The sequence below is a fragment of the Cervus elaphus genome, chromosome 3 (genome assembly GCF_910594005.1).
Source record: "Cervus elaphus chromosome 3, mCerEla1.1, whole genome shotgun sequence".
Classification (NCBI taxonomy): Eukaryota; Metazoa; Chordata; class Mammalia; order Artiodactyla; family Cervidae; genus Cervus; species Cervus elaphus.
The window spans coordinates 39,588,991-39,607,263 of NC_057817.1; the positions used below are offsets into that span (position 1 = coordinate 39,588,991).

The following is an 18,273-nucleotide window of genomic DNA, read 5'->3' on the forward strand; positions in this document are numbered from 1 at the left end:
TGCGCTGGATCATCGAAAAAGCAAGAGAGTTCCAGCAATTCATCTACTTATGCTTTATGGACTATGCCAAAGCCTTTGGCTGTGTGGATCACAACAAACTGTGGAAAATTCTTCAAGAGATGGGACTACCAGACCACCTGACCTGCCTCCTGAGAAATCTGTATGCAGGTCGAGAAGCAACAGTTAGAACTGGACATGGAACAACAGACTGGTTCCAAATCAGGAAAGGAGTACATCAAGCCTGTATATTGTCACCCTGCTTATTTAACTTATATGCAGAGTACATCATGAGAAATGAATCATGCTGGATGAAGCACAAACTGGAATAAAGAATGCTGGAAGAAATATCAACAACCTCAGATATGCAGATGACACCACCGTTATGGCAGAAAGCAAAGAACTAAAGAGCCTCTTGATGAAAGTAAAAGAGGAGAGTGAAAAAGTTGGCTTAAAACTCAACATTCAGAAAACTAAGATCATAGCATCCAGTCCCATCACTTCATGGCAAATAGAAGGGAAAACAATGGAGACGATCAGCGATTTTATTTCTTTTGGGTTCCAAAATCACTGCAGACGGTGACTGCAGCCATAAAATTAAAAGACGTTTGTCCCTTGGAAGAAAAGCTATGACCAATCTGGACCACATATAAAAAGCAGAGACATTACTTTACCAACAAAGGTCCATCTAGTCAAAGCTATGGTTTTTCCAGTAGTCATGTATGGATGTGACAGTTGGACTATTTAACAAGGCTGAGCACTGAAGAATTGATGCTTTTGAACTGTGGTGTTGGAGAAGACTCTTGAGAGTCCCTTGGATTGCAAGGAGATACAACCAGTCCATCCTAAAGGAAATTGGTCCTGAATATTCACTGGAAGGAATGGTGCTGAAGCTGAAACTCTAATACTTTGGCCAACTGTTGCAAAGAACCAACTCACTGGAAAAGACCCTGATGCTGGGAAAGATTGAAGGCAGGAGGAGAAGGGGACGACATAGGATGAGATGGTTGGATGGCATCACCAATGTGATGGCCATGAGTTTGAGGACTCCAGGAGTTGGTGATGGAAAGGGAAGCCTGGTGTGCTGCAGTCCATGAGGTAGCAAAGAGTCGGACATGACTGAGCGACTGAACTGAACTGAAGAACCAGATAAAGTTATGTAAAAGATGAGATCTTTCAAACAGTGATGAATTGTTTAAAAAATCAATTATTCATTTCACAAATAAGTACTTTGGGAATCATGTAGACGATTTAGGAAAAAAACAGGACCTGGAGTAAGTTAAATTAAGGAAAATGACCAATACAGTTTTTGAAATAGGTATGACAAAAACCACTACAATATTGTAAAGTAATTAGCCTCCAACTAATAAAAATAAATGAAAAAAAAAAAAAAAAGACAGTTGCACTTTTCCCTGATTAATTTAGTACAAGGTTCCCCCTGGTGTTCAAAAGTAGATACAGCAACCCAGATCCAAATCTGCTTTTATGTTTGGAGGGCTTCCCTAGTGGCTCATAGGGTAAAGAATTCCCCTACAATGCGGGAGACCAGGGTTTAATCCTTGGGTTGGGAAAATCTCCTGGAGAAGGAAATGGCAAACCACTTCAGTGTTTTTGCCTAGAGAATCCCAAGGACAGAGGAGCCTTGTCGGGTTTCAGTCCATGGGGTTGCAAGGAGTCAGACACAACTAAGCAACAAACACATTTTTGGTAGCTCTGACGGTAAAGAACTTTCCTGCAGTGTGGGAGACCCAGCTTTGATCATTGGGTTGGGCAGATCCCCTGGATAAAGGAATGGCTAACCACTCCAGTATTCTTGCCTGGAGAACTCCATGGACAGAGGAGTCTGGCGGGCTACAGTCCATGGGGTCACAAAGAGTAGGACCCAACTGAGTGACTTCCACTTATCTTATAATAATCTGTTTTTCAAGAGCTTCTGGACTTTTTCAGGAAAAGAAATCTACTTATTTTATTCTCCTATTATATTCCTTATACAGTATTAATAGTTAAATCCCATATATCAGCAGTTTAGTTTTATTTATTTGTGAGCAATGTTTGTTTTCCTTACCATCCATTCCAGTTAAGTTTTCTGGATACTGCTCAAAAGAAACAGACACTATTTAAGAAGTGAAGGGAGAGAAGGAAATTTGCATCCACTCTGAGGCTACCATGCTCCAGGCAGTCTACCTTCCTTCCTCTTTCCTCCCTCTCTCCTCAATGCCAACATACTAAGGATGTGGCATTCTTGGTGCACAGTACAACTGTGGACAACCTGAAAAGTCCCCACGTCATGGCACTCAGATCGTGGTGGCAAAGACAGACAATAAACAAACTTCTAAAATGAAAATACAAAGAATACTAGGCAGTGATAATTGCTACAGGTGCCCGAGAGACATGAGGTAGTCAGGGACTTCCATTCTGAGGAATCTGAGTGAAATAAGTGAATCAAGAGGCTATCTGCAGGTTAGACATTTGTGGCTGAGAGAAGAGGGGGTACACAGCCCCTGGTATATTCCAGAAACCTCAGGAGGGCTGTGGCTGAGAACGGTGACCAGAGGGTGCAGTGGGAGAGGTTTGAGAACAGGAGAAAGATGTGATCCAGCTTCCATATTAGAACAATCACTCTGGCAGCCACGAGAAGGATGACTCCAAGCTGACTGGAGTTGGGAAGGGGTGGAGAAGGGGGAAATCAAGACTTTAATTTGGGATGTCTTCAATTATTACAGACAAACTCGGGACACTATACATTAAGTATTAGACACAGTTTAGACACTACAAAAAACTGAAACAGAGATTTAAAATATAAAAAACAGAGAATTAGAGAAATAAAATCAAAGGAAAGTAAGTACATTAAGCAGTGATTTATTTCAGTCTCTATCTCCAAAGGCCATGGCCTTTTCTCTCTGTTGTGCTGCCTCTCCAAGGCCCTGTCTGGGTACCATCCAGCCGCAGGGCTGGTGTACCTCGGAGACACACTATGGTCTTTCAGGACAACCCGACTTAAATAACTTGTCCCTTTCAGAAATCTGACCTCATCTCTCCTCATCAGAATTATCCATGATAACTGACACTTTCCTTGATAGTTTGAAGCCTCACCCACATTTTTTTAGGGGAGGGAGGTCAATGCATGGTTAAGATCATGGGCTCTGGAGCAGGACTTCTGGATTCAAACTCTACTTCTGTTAGCTATGAGGTGTGCATGCTCTTCTTACTCTTATTTTATGAAGTTACAAAATCTGAACAGGGAAACGGTATTTTTACACTCGAATCATTTGTGAAATATTACCAGGACACATTGTTACAGCGAAGCACTGTCCTCAAAGTCTGAGAGCAAGTTTGGGCTCACATTCATTAGACATTGAATAGAAAACAGCATGACTGAGTCTATTACCTCAGGCCATCGGCCACATGTAGCACGATTCTGTGCTGCAGGGTTCTGGTAAGACTGGTTTTGTCTTGCTGAAGCAGGCGGTCCAGGGAACCCTTGGAGGCTAATTCCATCACCAACATCCGAGGACGAATCCCAGCTGCCAGCAAAGATATTAAGCTGGGATGGTGAAGGTGGCAGAGCACCACCAGCTCCTGCAAAGTCATTAAGAGTAAATAGATGTCAGTTCTTACCCAAATGCCTCCTTCCGTTAGTCCATCCACACTTGGAGAACAGTTTTCCCTGAGTGACTGGATTACACCAAACTTTCCATTTCTTCTTTGAGCTTATTTATATTTTCCACGTTTTCAGAATTAAACCAGTGGTTTTGCAACTACACTGTGAATTAAACATTTAAGTTCTTTTCTATTTGCTTTGCTTTATCAGAACATTTAATGCGGGGACAATACATACACCGTGGCAACATTAACAGTTCATTCAGTCTCACCTACTGAATCTTCCCTAGCCACAGATTCCCGAGCAGCCACTAAGGCTCAACTGCACTTGGCGTCTGAGGAACAGCCTGCCTATTACCTCTGGTTTGATGACTAGAAAGGTTTACAGAGAAGAGTACCCAAGTCTACAGAAATATCTGGCATTGCCCCCTACCTAAAAGCTCTCTAATGACTTCCTGTTACTTTCAGATTGAGATCGCATGCACTTACACAGCCTTCATGGCCTGACCTGATCTCTCAAACCTCATCTCCTTTCTCTCTCCTTCTTGTTCACCACCTGGGTTAGTAAATCCCCAACAGCCCAGTCCCAGCATACACCCAGCTCCTTCCTTCCAGCCACAGGGTATTTGCCCTTGCTGATCCCTCTGCCTGGAAATCTCTTCAACCTTCACATAGCTAAAGTTTTCTTGCCATTCAGACCTTAGCTTAAAACTCTTACTTCCTCAGAGTGATCGGCCCTGGTAATCCCCAGGTGCAACAATCTCCCTCCAATCCAAGAAGTTAGCTGGAACAGAGAGGTCTCTATCCTGATTCTAGGCCATATCACATGAGACTTTATCATCTCTTTCATGATATGGTTGTTTTTGAATTCTATACACATTTTATTCTGTATATTTCACTTTACTCTGAAACTATACTTGAAATTTATACCTTCTGTGGTATTAAATTTATTCATGTTTTAAACTATGATTTCAGCCGAAGCTCTGCTTCTTAACAACTAGCTTCAAAGATGCGGAGTATCAGTGCCAACTGCATTTATCAGGAAACTGAAGTATGAAGAATTCTGCAAGCTGAAGAATAAAGGCTCAGTGCCCTAAGAGGAGATTTTTAAGAACACAGGCTTCAAACTGCAATCATACTTCCGGAGTAGATAAAAATCTTTTTTTTTTTTTCCTTCTATGTCTGATTAGCTCAGTTGGCTAAAATTGATGAGAACAAGTCAATTTAGCTCTGTTTTCTTTCATAGGCACAGACGGAGGCCTAATCCAAATTTCTTATCCTAGAAAAACAGCTCACTGATTGCAGACAGCAAGGAGCAAAAGACTGTAACAGATCAGCCCTGATTCATAACCACAGGTAGAATGATCCTCAAAATGTAGCACTGAACACTGAAGTGTTTTCCTTTTTTTTTAAAAGAAATATTACATACACCCTATTTTTCTATTTCTATTATTTCCTTGGTTCATCTAGCTGCCCATACACTAATCAGTCCCACATGCTTTTCTAGTGTTCTGATTTCCAACAAGGTTTCCTGAGCACGTTACATAAAATTTGAAACATGTTGAAGACTAATGATCAAGACTGAAAAATCTATTTATACAACAAACTGCTTACAGAGAGAAAAGAGATTGTGCCCAGATTTGGTTCACTGATTTACAAAATATTATATACAAAATGTTTATTAGTTTATTCCTAGAGCTACTGTGTAACTTTTGGTACTAATAATTTAAATTACTCCAGGACATTTTACACAGACATGAAATTTTTTCATTATTCAGAGTAACTAACATATTGCAACTGTACTTTTTGTTTACGTTAGTTATTTAGATTCAGATATAGGCACAATTTTTTTTTCACTAAATCAAGAAAAAATAAGAATAAATAGACTCAAAAATACAGTTGAGTTCTGGTATAAGATTGCAGAATCCACACTGGATTTTATCTATCTTCACTGTGTCTCTCTCACTCATCCCTACTGTTAGGAAAGACTCAGAAAAAAAAAGAAATAAATCCCCACCAGTATTCAAAACAAGAGAGGGCAATAGAGTGACTGCTCTTGGTTATGCAATCAACTTTCATTCTTCCTCAGAGTATCCTGGACTTTGGCTGTGGTATCCAGCCCTCACCTAAACAGCTGATGAACTTTAAGGGGAATTGATTCCAATCAGTCCATCACGGACTGCATACTGCAGTCCATGGGGGTTGCAAAGAGTTGGACACGACTGAGTGACTGAACTGAACGGACTCCAATCCCAGCTTCAGGGAAAAAGGGGAATTTTTTAAAAAAATGCCCTGCTCATTACCACAGTGACTGGTTCAACAGCGCAGACCTAAGCCAGTCAACAACAGCACTGCCCTGAATATTGGTGCTTGCTGAAACAAGAACATGCGACTTAACTGAGTCCAGGAGAAGTTTTCAAATGGACTACTGTTGTATGGATTTTGGTTCCTGTGAATTGCAAAAATGCAAAAGAGGTGCCCTCTTTTCTTTTGGACTTTTGAAGTCTGGAACAAGAATTCTCAGAATACTGTCTTTTGTTTGTTTTTCAACAGGAGAAACAAAACAAATCTATTTCACTCCATATGGAAAGGACAAAAGTGGGATTTTATAACAAAACTCAACTTCGAAAACAGGGTCAATACAAGCATGTGCCAAACAAGGGTTCCAGAAGATTAACAATGTATTATTTAATGTAATAATATTGCTGCATTTCTTACTTGTCTTAACAGCCTAAGTGATGTATGTTTATTAAAAATCTTCACAGCCACTTCTTCTCCTTTGTACGCAGCTCGATATACAGATCCAAAACTGCCGTCACCTTTCAAAAAGAACGTACAAAGCACTTGGGGTTAATCTGTGCAAGCAGAAAAACTCAATGAATTGTATCTTTTGTAATTATATCTGTTTTGAAGAGAAATCTGATCCACGAGTTTCACTGAATCAAGTCTTCTTTAATGCTTGCTCTTCCTTTTTCTACTCCAAGAACCAAGACGCAACTAAAGATTTTGTCTCTAGCCTTTCTGTCTTCCTTTTACATACTTTCTATTCAATTACCTCATGCATTCCCTAACTTCATCTATCTCTGTGTGCAGAGGATTTTCACATTTAAATCTATAATCACAGCCACCACCTGAAGTCTACCCTATATTTACAGCTCTGTGTTGGAGATAACCACTGGTGTGCTCTTCTGAATCTCAACTGCATTCCATCAAAAGTCACATTCATCATCTTTTCTCCAAAATAGTTTTTATCCTACCTTTCATACATCTGATAAAACAAAACTCTTTTTGTGGTCATTCTGGAGTCAAAAGCCAAAAATTTATCTCATGACTCATAAGATAAAGTGCCTCATGCCAGCCCCACAGCTGACCAGCTCTGCTGGGCTGCCTCTCTTAAGCCCAAGCCTCCCTTTCCCTTTCCACTACAACTGCACCCTCTTGGTACCTCCACGATTCCTGCCTACATGTGGGGGCCTCATGACTTCATTACCCCTAACTCATTCTCTCTCTCCTGAAAAATTAGCTCTGTAATTACATTTTGATTATGTCATTCTCTTGCTCAAAAACAAATCATTCTACATTGTCTCCCAAATGAAATCCAAAATCAAGTTCATATTCATACCGCAGCCCCAAGTTCCCTTTGTGGTTCTCCTCCTGGTTCTACTTCTTTCTACTCTCACTCTCTAGGCTCTGGGCCAGTTGTTCTCCTCCTAGATTTGGCTTCACAGTACATCTGAAGAGTTTTTTGGACATAGGAAAGCCTGAATCTATCCTCAAAGATTCTGACCTAATCAATCCTAGGAGGTACCATTCATCAGGAATTTTTTTCTTTTAACTCTGCTGGTAACAGCATAAACCACCAGGGTTGACAACAACTGATCTAGCAAACTAGAATAGTCAAAATTTCTTAAACATGCTTTCTATCTTCAGAACTCCATCCTCTTGTTATGCCATAATTTACAGAGCTTTTGTTTCTCCCTCAGTTCAACCAGTACCTCTCTGATTGTAAAATGTTTTTAGAACAATTTATCTGGTTTGTTTAGGTCAGTGTTCTCAATCAGGGTGGTGATGCTCCTGACCTCCAACCACCACCCTTGACAGTGTTTGGAGACATTTTTGATTGTCACATCTGGGATGGGGTGAGACGATACTCCTGACATCCAGTGGGTAGAGACCAAGGATACTCCTAAATACCATGCAATGCATAAGACACTCCCCATAACAAAGAACTATCCAGTTCCGAATAGCAAAAGTGCAGAGGCTAAGAAACTCTGATCTAGATTGCTTTTTGTAAATATACATAGAACTTATGAATTTATTGGAAATGGGGTCAGAGTATAAGGAGTACTCATAAACATTCTCCTATCTGTGTGAAGTATGTGTGAAGTGAAAGTCACTCAGTCATGTCTGACTCTTTGCAACCCCATGGACTGTAGCCCACCAGGCTCCTCTGTCCATGGAATTCTCCAGGCAAGAATACTGGAGTGGGGAGCCATTCCTTTCTCCAAGGGATCTTCCCAACCCAGGGATTGAACCCAGTTCTCCTGCATTACAGGTGGATTCTTTACTGTCTGAGCCACCAGGGCCCCACCTATCTGCTAAATAAGAGTATAAAACACAGGAGCTTTTGAAGGTAGTCCAAAAGTACAAACTTCCAGTTATAAGATAAATAAATACTAGGTATGTAATGTACAATATGATTACTATAGTTAACAGTGCTATATAATATATATGGAAGTTGTTAAGAGAGTAAATCCTAAGAGTTCTCATCAGAACAAATTTTTTTTAATATATTAATATATGCAAGTATAGATGTTAATAAAGTTATTGTGGTAATCATTTCACCATATATATAAGTGAAGTTATTACACTGTACACCTTAAACTTATATGGTGCTATATGTCAATTACATCTCAAAAAATTAGGACAAGGCACAGGTGTTTCAAAAAATGAATTTTTTGAACACTTCTACATAACATTGCTCAAAATGTGTCCATTAATCCAAAACACATCTTTTAGTGCAGTAAATAGGTATATTTGGGAGAGCTGTATTGGATGGCTTGAGACTCTTTCAGAGAAAGAGAATAGTATGCCTGGTACTTGCCTGTATCTGTCAAATGTTTGGGGTTGGTTAAGATCTAAGATTCAGTGTTGACAATTCCGCATTTTGTGTTAACCTACTAGTACTAATATATTCACTTCCAGAGTTCTAAGGTATTTAAAATCATCCTAAATTTCCCAATCAATGTAAAAATTAAAGGCATAAAGGAGTTTATTTACTCCTACATGTCATATCCCAAATTTTAGACTTGGTTTATTAATAATATTAATATTCTGGCATATATCTTAATCATCCTCTCTGTAAAAATTTAATTAAAATTAAATGTAAATATTCATAACAGCAACAAATACTCCACAAAGTAAAGTCAGAATTGTCTTTAAATACTTTACATTAAATAAATTCAATACTCTTCTCAGCTCCCAAGGACTCTCAGGAATGTTTAGAACTTGAGTACATCACCAATCTAATGTTTTTGAATTTTTAAACCCAAATTGGTTTTTGTGACTATTTTAATAAAAATTTATGATTGTTATATAGAATAACATAACTGCCTCTATCACTACACATAGAGGTGTTCCTCCTTTACTTATTCTTTTTGCAACTGGAAAATGGCTGAATTACTCCTCTGAAAATTTCCTAACTGCCTTCCCTATCACTGACAATCAAACAATTAAAATCAATGCAAGGATGTGTTTCATAAATACCTGTGCTTCCACAGAGGTGGAAACCTAGTGTACAAATGTCTGTATGCAAAGCAAATTCCAGATTTGTAATACATTACTTTAAAATATATTATCCCAAAGGAAAAACATTACAAAAATATATGAAGGCACTAAAAATTATGACAATTTTATTATATGTGAATATTTGCTAGATTATAAATAAAAACCGTACGCTAATTTTTATTCTCAAACCAACGAAAACAGTTACCTAAGAGAAACTCTGGAGCTTGTTCAAATTCCAATTCATCATTATTCAGCATAATATTTCTAGGAAGATCAGCCAAAATCAAGTCAGGAGCAATCTGAGATATTGGAATTGTGAGCCTTGGTTGATCTGGATTTACTAAGAGGTCTCCTGAGAAGTACATAAAACATTTTTTTAAAAGGTAAACCTTTAAGATTGTACATAAATTTGTCCTTTTGATTTACAGAAACAATCACATATTGTCTATGCTTTCCAATCACTCATGTTCACTTTCCAATCTTATTTTTCTCTAGAAAATTTGAGAATGTTTTAAAAGTTGAGTTACTCTCTATCTATCTGGAAGTTTAAAAACTCATTCCTAGGTTCACTCACTAGAAAGTAGAATTCAGAACTGCCTAGGCCATTGATATATGACTAGGAAATTATATATTCTTTACTTTCACAACATTCATGGAACACAGCATATGGCTGACATTACTATGTTACTTCCATGTATCATCTATTTTAATCTTCATCACAATTGATGGCATAGTTTTGGTTAGTAATCTCACTTCACAGATGACATAACATTGCCCAGTAGCCAGTATTCAAATTCTCACACCAACATTTTTTCTGAATCTAGAGTGTAAGATCTTACTGGCAATAAATATATTTTTCTGAACTGTTAACTATAATTGAATGTATCCTCTAACTTATCCCTTATAAATATGAACAATAAATTTTTACATTTATTTCAAAACTCACTTCGCAAATATTGAAACGATCACTTAAAAACATTTGTAAGTTGTGTCAACACATACATACCTTCTTCTGCTTTCTTCATCAAGTTGTCAAGCAATATTTTTTGATGCTCTTCACCATCATTAAAACTATATAATGCCCATTTCTTCAGCAGAGTTTCTCCTTCACCACAAATATCAATCTCTAATAATCCAGGAAACCACTCTTCCATGAGAGAATCAATGTGGTCCACAACTTGGCCCAGAAGAACACAGCCTATGTAATCCAAAGAAAGTGTGATTTAACATCCTAGCTGAACCTTATCCTGTCACAAACTGAAAAGAACCACAGAGACTTTTTTAAAAGTTTAGATTTCTTTAGTGGTACAATTCAGTTTTGAATTAATTTCCTTACCTTTTCTACAAGAAGGAACTGTAATTTTTAAGAAACTCTCTGCGTGATGATCTAAAACTTCAGATCCTACTAAGCAGTAAGCTTCAGGAGACCAATTCAAGTAGATGCCTTGTCGCCAATACATTCTGTTTGGACGAAGTGCTCGTTCTGAAAGAAGTTTAAATGAACCCAAATATAGCTATTAATTATTTGTTTTTCCATAAACTGTAGGGGAAAAAAATCATTGTACATACTACAAGTGACAGTAATAGAGGTGTATTTGTTTTGAAGGAAAGTACTGGAATTGTTAATGATATGTTATCTATTAAATATAATATTAAATATTTTATCCTCAGTTTTGAAATGAAACAAACAAATGCCCAGTAGATTGCCTAAGCCAGATTTCAGGTTCATGGTGTCAAGCAGTTTAACGTATGTAATAGATGAAAAAGAGAATCACAAACAGCTTCCCATAACTTTTAAAAAGAGGTTGGTGGTAATGCTAAAACCAGCACTTTGATGTGCTGCAACTGTCTATATGTTGATTAACTGCAAGCAAGATAAGGTTTATTTCAAAATACATACCATCTCCATAAAGCTGATTTTAAGCACAAAACAGAAAAATTATATTTCCCCCATTGGAGCACTAAGATCTCTCTTTCTTCCAGGAGGAAGAGCTAGCATTGTAATTTATAATTATAGCATGATGAAGTCTTTATTCTTTTTTGCAAACCCCTCAGGGACCATGCAGCAGAATAGAGCTATTATAGTCACCACAGAGACTGGTCTGAATGGTTAGAACCTGTTACTCTATTAAACAAAACTCCCTGACTGAAGTGGTGGTCATTTCTAGTTTTTCTTTCTCCACGCATGAATGTGTATTTGTGTGTATGTGTAGGGAGATAGGTGTTTTTCAGCCTATGACTCTGAAATTTCATCTTTTAAAATTGCTGCTTCTAGTCTGCTTTGACTTGCAAAGCAAGATATTCATACACATTGTAAATGTGTCTAAAATAAGTACATGTGGGCTTTGAGGATTCTTAACAAATTTCATGAATTTATCTGTGTATATTTTTATATTGGCCACGCTGAGGTCTTTTGAGCTTATTTCCTGATTTTCAGCTGCATTACAAACCAGTAAACTCTAGGAAAATGACATATTAATTTTAATATGCTTTCCACCTAACGTCTCCAAATATTAATTCTTCAGTAAATACATACCTCTTCCTGAAAGCATGTAAGGTGAAATTTCAAGCAACCGATTGATTAATCTCGACCAAAAGCCCATTGGAAAATAAGGCATTTCATACAGTCGAATGATAATTTCAGAGTTCTCACAATGGGGAAGCTCTATTACAGGCCTGTGGTCAGACAAACTAAAGATAAAAGCACACTATCATTATATAGCTTCAGAAAACACCCAACCATGTTGACCAGAGTGCTTTACTACTTGAAATCAATGAACTGATGATGATAAATATTCTAAGCAATTTTATTTTTTAGTAATGTTATTTTGCTACATACTCTTCCTACTTCAAAATTTAATGGTTAATCAATTCAAATCATGCTCAGATAAAGTGATATATAAAAATTTTTCAGTAATCCTATTTACATTATAAATAAATTATTATAGTTAGTTATGTATAACAAGTAAAGGGATTATATAAAACTTCAAAAAATGTATGTCCTAGAATCAAGTGTATATCTGTGTTTAGAATTAGTTACCATCCATCAATCAGTGCAATTTACACTTTTCAATGTCATTTACTTTATAACATTTCCCAGGTTTTATAAGGCAGTAAGAAAAATTTCTACAACACGGGCCTAGAATTTAGGCCTCCACTGTATTGGCCATATCCTCTGAAAATTCAGTCACAAATTATTTAAAGACTCTGTTGAAAACTCACCATTTCTCCAGAATCTGCCTAATAACTCCTTCAATATCATATAAGGAACATACATGCACACACAGCAACACAAACACACATACTCTACTCTCCACTATTAACCTTTCTTAAATAAACTGAGCATTGTCAAATCAAATAATAGTTATATATATAAAATCAGTCATTTACATCTTTAAAATGTCAAATGTAGTTTTCATCAAAAGAAAATGTCATACTTCAGTACAAAGTTTACACAAGAAGTAAAAAATTAGTACATTCATCATAGACCAAAGTTACTTTCACAACTAAAAGAATATATGGTAAATTTCCATAGGGTAACTAAATTTTTAAGTTTTGGCTTACCTGCTTGGAACCAGTAAATATTCTTCTCCAATTGGCAAGGCAATCTGGAATTTTTCTAGGAGTTTAAAGTACTGTGCCATGTAGTTCTTTGGAAATCTCTTTTTCTTTGAAAGAAATTTTTCCACATCTCTACGTGAAATAATTCCCTTAGGATGTTTTGGAAAGCCTTCCACTTTCACTGTCAAAATCTGAAAGGTTTAAACTTATACATAATCAGAGAATTCATTTTCTGGGAAGTTCTGAATTTAAAGAATTTCCTTTGCTCAGTAAAAATGATCAAAACAATTCTAATGTTATCAAGTAAAACACAGGACCTAATTTCTCTACCTAGCAGCCACGTAAACCTAGCATCTTTCACACACACACATACACACAGAAATTATTAAAATAAGTGAGTGAATCCAGATCAGAAACTATGGAGATCCTCTGATACCAATGAACCACAAGCCTTCCCCAGTTCAATTAATACATCAATCCCTTACTCCACATCCCTGTTACAGTCTCATCAATAATATATTCCTGAGGAAATTATCTTCCAGACTGTTATCACTACAGATTTGCAACAGAAATGTTACTTTACATTTATACAATTGGATGTGGGTTTCCATCAGTGGAAAGAGAGTCAGCTTAGCAAAGTAAGTGATTCTCAAACAAAGTAGTCACTGAATTGCAGTGGACTCCATGCAGTCTGAGTCATAGGTCTGGGATAAGGCTTGAGAATCTGCTTTTTTAACAAGAAACTCTGAAGATTCTAACGTGGAGACCATAACTTGAGCTTTGATCATCATCACAGCAATTAAAAATATGAGTTGAGAAGAATTCAGGTTCAAATCCAAACTCTACTGCCAGTTGTATGACCTTGAGAAAGGTATTTAATTTCTTTAGCCACAGTTTACTTCTTTGTAAAATGAGAAATAAAAGTGACTGTCTCTTAGACTGCCACGAGAACAAAATAACATGCATAAAATACGTAAAATACATATCACTATTTTTAGCAAATAGGAAGCCCTCACATTTTACCAATCCTGTTTACATATTCCTATTTATTTTACTTGGATAAACGAATTTTCAAAAGAGATTTGTGTTTAATTTTCTTTAGTAGATCTATAATATTTAAGGGATACTTAAATAGAAACAAACACTATTTGTATTAGTATCATCATGTGGTTGGGTAAAATACTGGATTGTAAAATCCTCAGATCTGAGGACTTGTCTTACTCAACTGTTTCTAATTTGTACGTATAATGTTATTGAATCTGTGAATAAATCATTGACTATATGGTATTTAATGCAATGTATAATGGGCCATTAAATAATTAAAACTATAATTTAGGACTTCTCCCACATTCTGTACTCTATAGCCCAAACTGCTCTTAAAGTGTAGGTAGTGAGGAAAACTGCTATTTTATTGTTTATAAAGTTGCTAAGTCCCTGCTGGCCTGAGTCCTTTTGAAGGAGGTTGCCATCACAGCCATTATCCCTACAATAGTTTGGCCTCAGACCAAACTACAGGGAGGGAACACAGCCCCACCCATCAGCAGAAAATTGTTTTCAAGATTTACCGAGCATGGCCTTGCCCAACAAAAGAAGACCCAGTTTTCCCCACAGCCAGTTCCTCCCATCAGGAAGGTTGCACAAGCCTCTTATCCTCATCCATCAGAGGGCAGACAGAATGAAAACCACAATCACAGGAAACTAACCAAAGTGACCACATGGACCACAAACTTTCCTAATGGCAAAATTCAGACTTAAATTGAAGAAAGTAGGAGAAACCCCAAGGCTATTCAGGTATGACCTAAATCAAATCCCTTACGATTATACAGTGGAAGTGACAGACAGATTCAAGGGATTAGATCTGATAGACAGAGTGCCTGAAGAACTATGGACTGAGGTTTGTAACATTGTAGAAGGCAGTGATGAAAACCATCCCCAAGAAAAAGAAATGCAAAAAGGCAAAATGGTTATCTGTGGAGGAATTACAAAGAGCTGAGAAAAGAAGAGAAGCAAAAGGCAAAGGAGAAAACGAAAGATATACTCTAAATGCAGAGTTCCAAAAGATAGCAAGGAGAAATAAGAAAGCCTTCCTAAGTGATCAATGCAAAGGAATAGAAGAAAACAACAGAATGGGAAAGACTAAATCTCTTCAAGAAAAATAGAGATACCAAGGGAACACTTCATGCAAAGATGGGCACAATAAAGGACAGAAATGGTATGGACCAAACAGAAGCAGAAGTTGTTAAGAAAAGGTTGAAAGAATACACAGAAGAACTAAACAAAAAATATCTTAATGACCAGATAATCACAATGGTGTGATCACTCACTTAGAGCCAGACATCCTGGAATGTAAAGTCAAGTGGGCCTTAGGAAGGACCACCATGAACAAAGCTAGTGGAGGTGATAGAAGTCCAGCTGAGCTATTTCAAATCCTAAAAGATGATGCTGTGAAAGTGCTGCACACAGCATGCCAGCCAATTTGGAAAAATCAGCAGTGGCCACAGGACTGAAACGTTGTTTTCATTGCAATCCCAAAGACAGGCAATGCCAAAGAATGTTCCAACTACCACACAATTACACTCATTTCACATACGAGCAAAGTAATGCTCAAAATTCTTCAAGCTAGGCTTCAACAGCACATATACCGAGAACTTCCAGATATTCAAGCTGAATTTAGAAAAGACAAAGGAACCAGAGATCAAATGGCCAACATCCCTTGGATCATAGAAAAGGCAAGAAAATTCCAGAAGAACATAGAAGACTATACTAAAGTCTTTTAGACAAAGGACAAGACTGTGTGGATCACAACAAACTATGAAAAATTCTTCAAGATATGGGAATACTGGACCACCTTACCTGCCTCCTGAGAAACCTGTATGCAGGTCAAGAAGCAACATGGAACAACCCACTAGTTCCAAATTGGGAAAGGAGTACATCAAGGCTGTATATTGTCACCCTGCTTAGTTAACTTATATGCAGAATACGTCATGAGAAATGCTGAGCTGGATGAAGCACAAGCTGTAATCAAAATTGCCGGGAGAAATATCAATCACCTCAGATATGCAGATGACACCACCCTTATGGCAGAAAGCAAAGAAGAGCCAAAGAGCCTCTTGATGAAAGTGAAAGAGGAGAGTGAAAAAGGTGGCTTAAAACTCAACATTCAAAAAATTAAGATCATGTCACCCATTCCCATTACATCATGGCAAATAGATAGGGAAACAATGGAAACAGTGACAGACTTTATTTTCTCGGGCTCCAAAATCGCCGCAGATGGTGACTGCAGCCATGAAATTAAAAGAGAGTTGCTCCTTTGAAGAAAGCTATGACAAACCTAGATAGCATATTAAAAAGCAGACATCACTTTGCCAACAAAGGTTCTAGACGCCTAGTCAAAGCTTTGGTTTTTCCAGTAGTCATGTATGGATGTGAGAGTTGGATTATTTAAGAAAGCTGAGTGCCGACGAATTGATACTTTTGAACTGTAGTATTGGAGAAGACTTGAGAGTCCCTTGGACTGCAAGGAGATCAAACCAGTCAATCCTAAAGGAACTCAATCCTGAATATTCATTGGAAGGACTGATGCTGTAGGTGAAGCTACAATAGTTTGGCCACCTCATACAAAGAGACAACTCATTAGAAAAGACCCTGAGGCGGGGAAAGATTGAAGGCGGGAGGAGAAGGGGACCACAGAGGACAAGATGGTTGGTGGCATCATCGACTCAAAGGACACGAGTTTGAGCAACCTTTCACCAGAAGATGGTGAAAGACAGGGAAGCCTGAGGTGCTGCAGTCCATGGGGTCGGGAAGAGTTGGGCGTGACTGAATGACTAAACAACAACAAAGTCACTAAGACCTTCTCTGACAACTCACTCTCCATCCCCAACCACACTTGAAGCTTTCTTTGTAGCATTCCAGTTGAGCTATTTCAAATCCTGAAAGATGATGCTGTGAAAGTGTTGCACTCAATATGCCAGCAAATTTGGAAAACTCAGCAGTGGCCAAAGGACTGGAAAAGGTCAGTTTTCATTCCAATCCCTAAGAAAGGCAATCCCAAAGAATGCTCAAACTACCACACAATTGCACTCATCTCACACGCTAGTAAAGTAATGCTCAAAATTCTCCAAGCCAGGCTTTAGCAATATGTGAACCGTGAATTTCCAGATGTTCAAGCTGAATTTAGAAAAGGCAGAGGAACCAGAGATCAAATTGCCAACATCTGCTGGATCATCAAAAAAGCAAGAGAGTTCCAGAAAAACATCTATTTTTGCTTTAATGACTATGCCAAACCTTTGACTGTGTGAATCACAATAAATTGTGGAAAATTCTGATAGAGATATGAATACTAGACCACCTGACCTGCCTCTTGAGAAACCTGTATGCAGGTCAGGAAGCAACAGTTAGAACTGGACATGGAACAACGACTGGTTCCAAATTGGGAAAGGAGTATGTCAAGGCTGTATATTGTCACCCTGCTTATTTAACTTATATGCAGAGTACATCAGAAGAAATGCTGGGCTGGAAGAAGCACAAGCTGGAATCAAGATTGCCAGGAGAAATATCAATAACCTCAGATATGCAGATGACACCACCCTTATGGCAGAAAGTGAAGAGGAACTAAAAAGCCTCTTGATGAAAGTGAAAGAGGAGAGTGAAAAAGTTGGCTTAAAGCTTAAATTCAGAAAACTAAGATCATGGCATCTGGTCCCATCACCTCATGGGAAATAGATGGGGAGACAGTGGAAACAGTGTCAGACTTTATTTTTGGGGGCTCCAAATCACTGCAGATGGTGACTGCAGCCATGAAATTAAAAGATGCTTACTCCTTGGAAGGAAAGATATGACCAACCTAGATAGCATATTAAAAAGCAGAGACATTACTTTGCCAACAAAGGTCCACCTGGTCAAGGCTATGGTTTTTCCAGTGGTCATATATGGATGGGAGAGTTGGACTGTGAAGAAAGCTGAGCACCGAAAAATTGATGCTTTTGAACTGTGGTGTTGGAGAAGACTCTTGAGAGTCCCTTGGACTGCAAGGAGATCTAACCAGTCCATCCTAAATGAGATCAGTCCTGGGTGTTCACTGGAAGGACTGATGCTGAAGCTGAAACCCCAACACTTTGGCCACCTCATGCGAAGAGTTGACTCATTGGAAAAGACCCTGATGCTGGGAAAAATTGAGGGCAGGAGGAGAAGGGGACGACAGAGGATGAGATGGCTGGATGGCATCACCAACTCGATGGGCATGAGTTTGAGTAAACTCCGGGAGTTTGTGATGGACAGGCCTGGCGTGCTGCAATTCATGGGGCTGCAAAGAGTCGGACATGACTG

The 18,273-nt window shown here is 38.1% G+C and overlaps 1 protein-coding gene across 3 annotated transcripts in view; it reads right to left on the reverse strand.

The window, feature by feature from the left end:
• LRRK2 (leucine rich repeat kinase 2) overlaps positions 1-18,273 on the reverse strand; it is a 192,152-nt gene that overhangs the window by 59,464 nt on the left and 114,415 nt on the right. For all 3 annotated transcript variants that reach the window (XM_043886930.1, XM_043886939.1, XM_043886919.1), the window contains exons 34-40: positions 12,949-13,136; positions 11,921-12,075; positions 10,721-10,867; positions 10,391-10,582; positions 9,590-9,736; positions 6,316-6,416; positions 3,386-3,576 (exon numbers count right to left, since the gene is read on the reverse strand). In XM_043886930.1, coding sequence (XP_043742865.1) covers positions 3,386-3,576; positions 6,316-6,416; positions 9,590-9,736; positions 10,391-10,582; positions 10,721-10,867; positions 11,921-12,075; positions 12,949-13,136 — 1,121 coding nt within the window. The remainder of the gene's footprint in view (positions 1-3,385; positions 3,577-6,315; positions 6,417-9,589; positions 9,737-10,390; positions 10,583-10,720; positions 10,868-11,920; positions 12,076-12,948; positions 13,137-18,273) is intronic.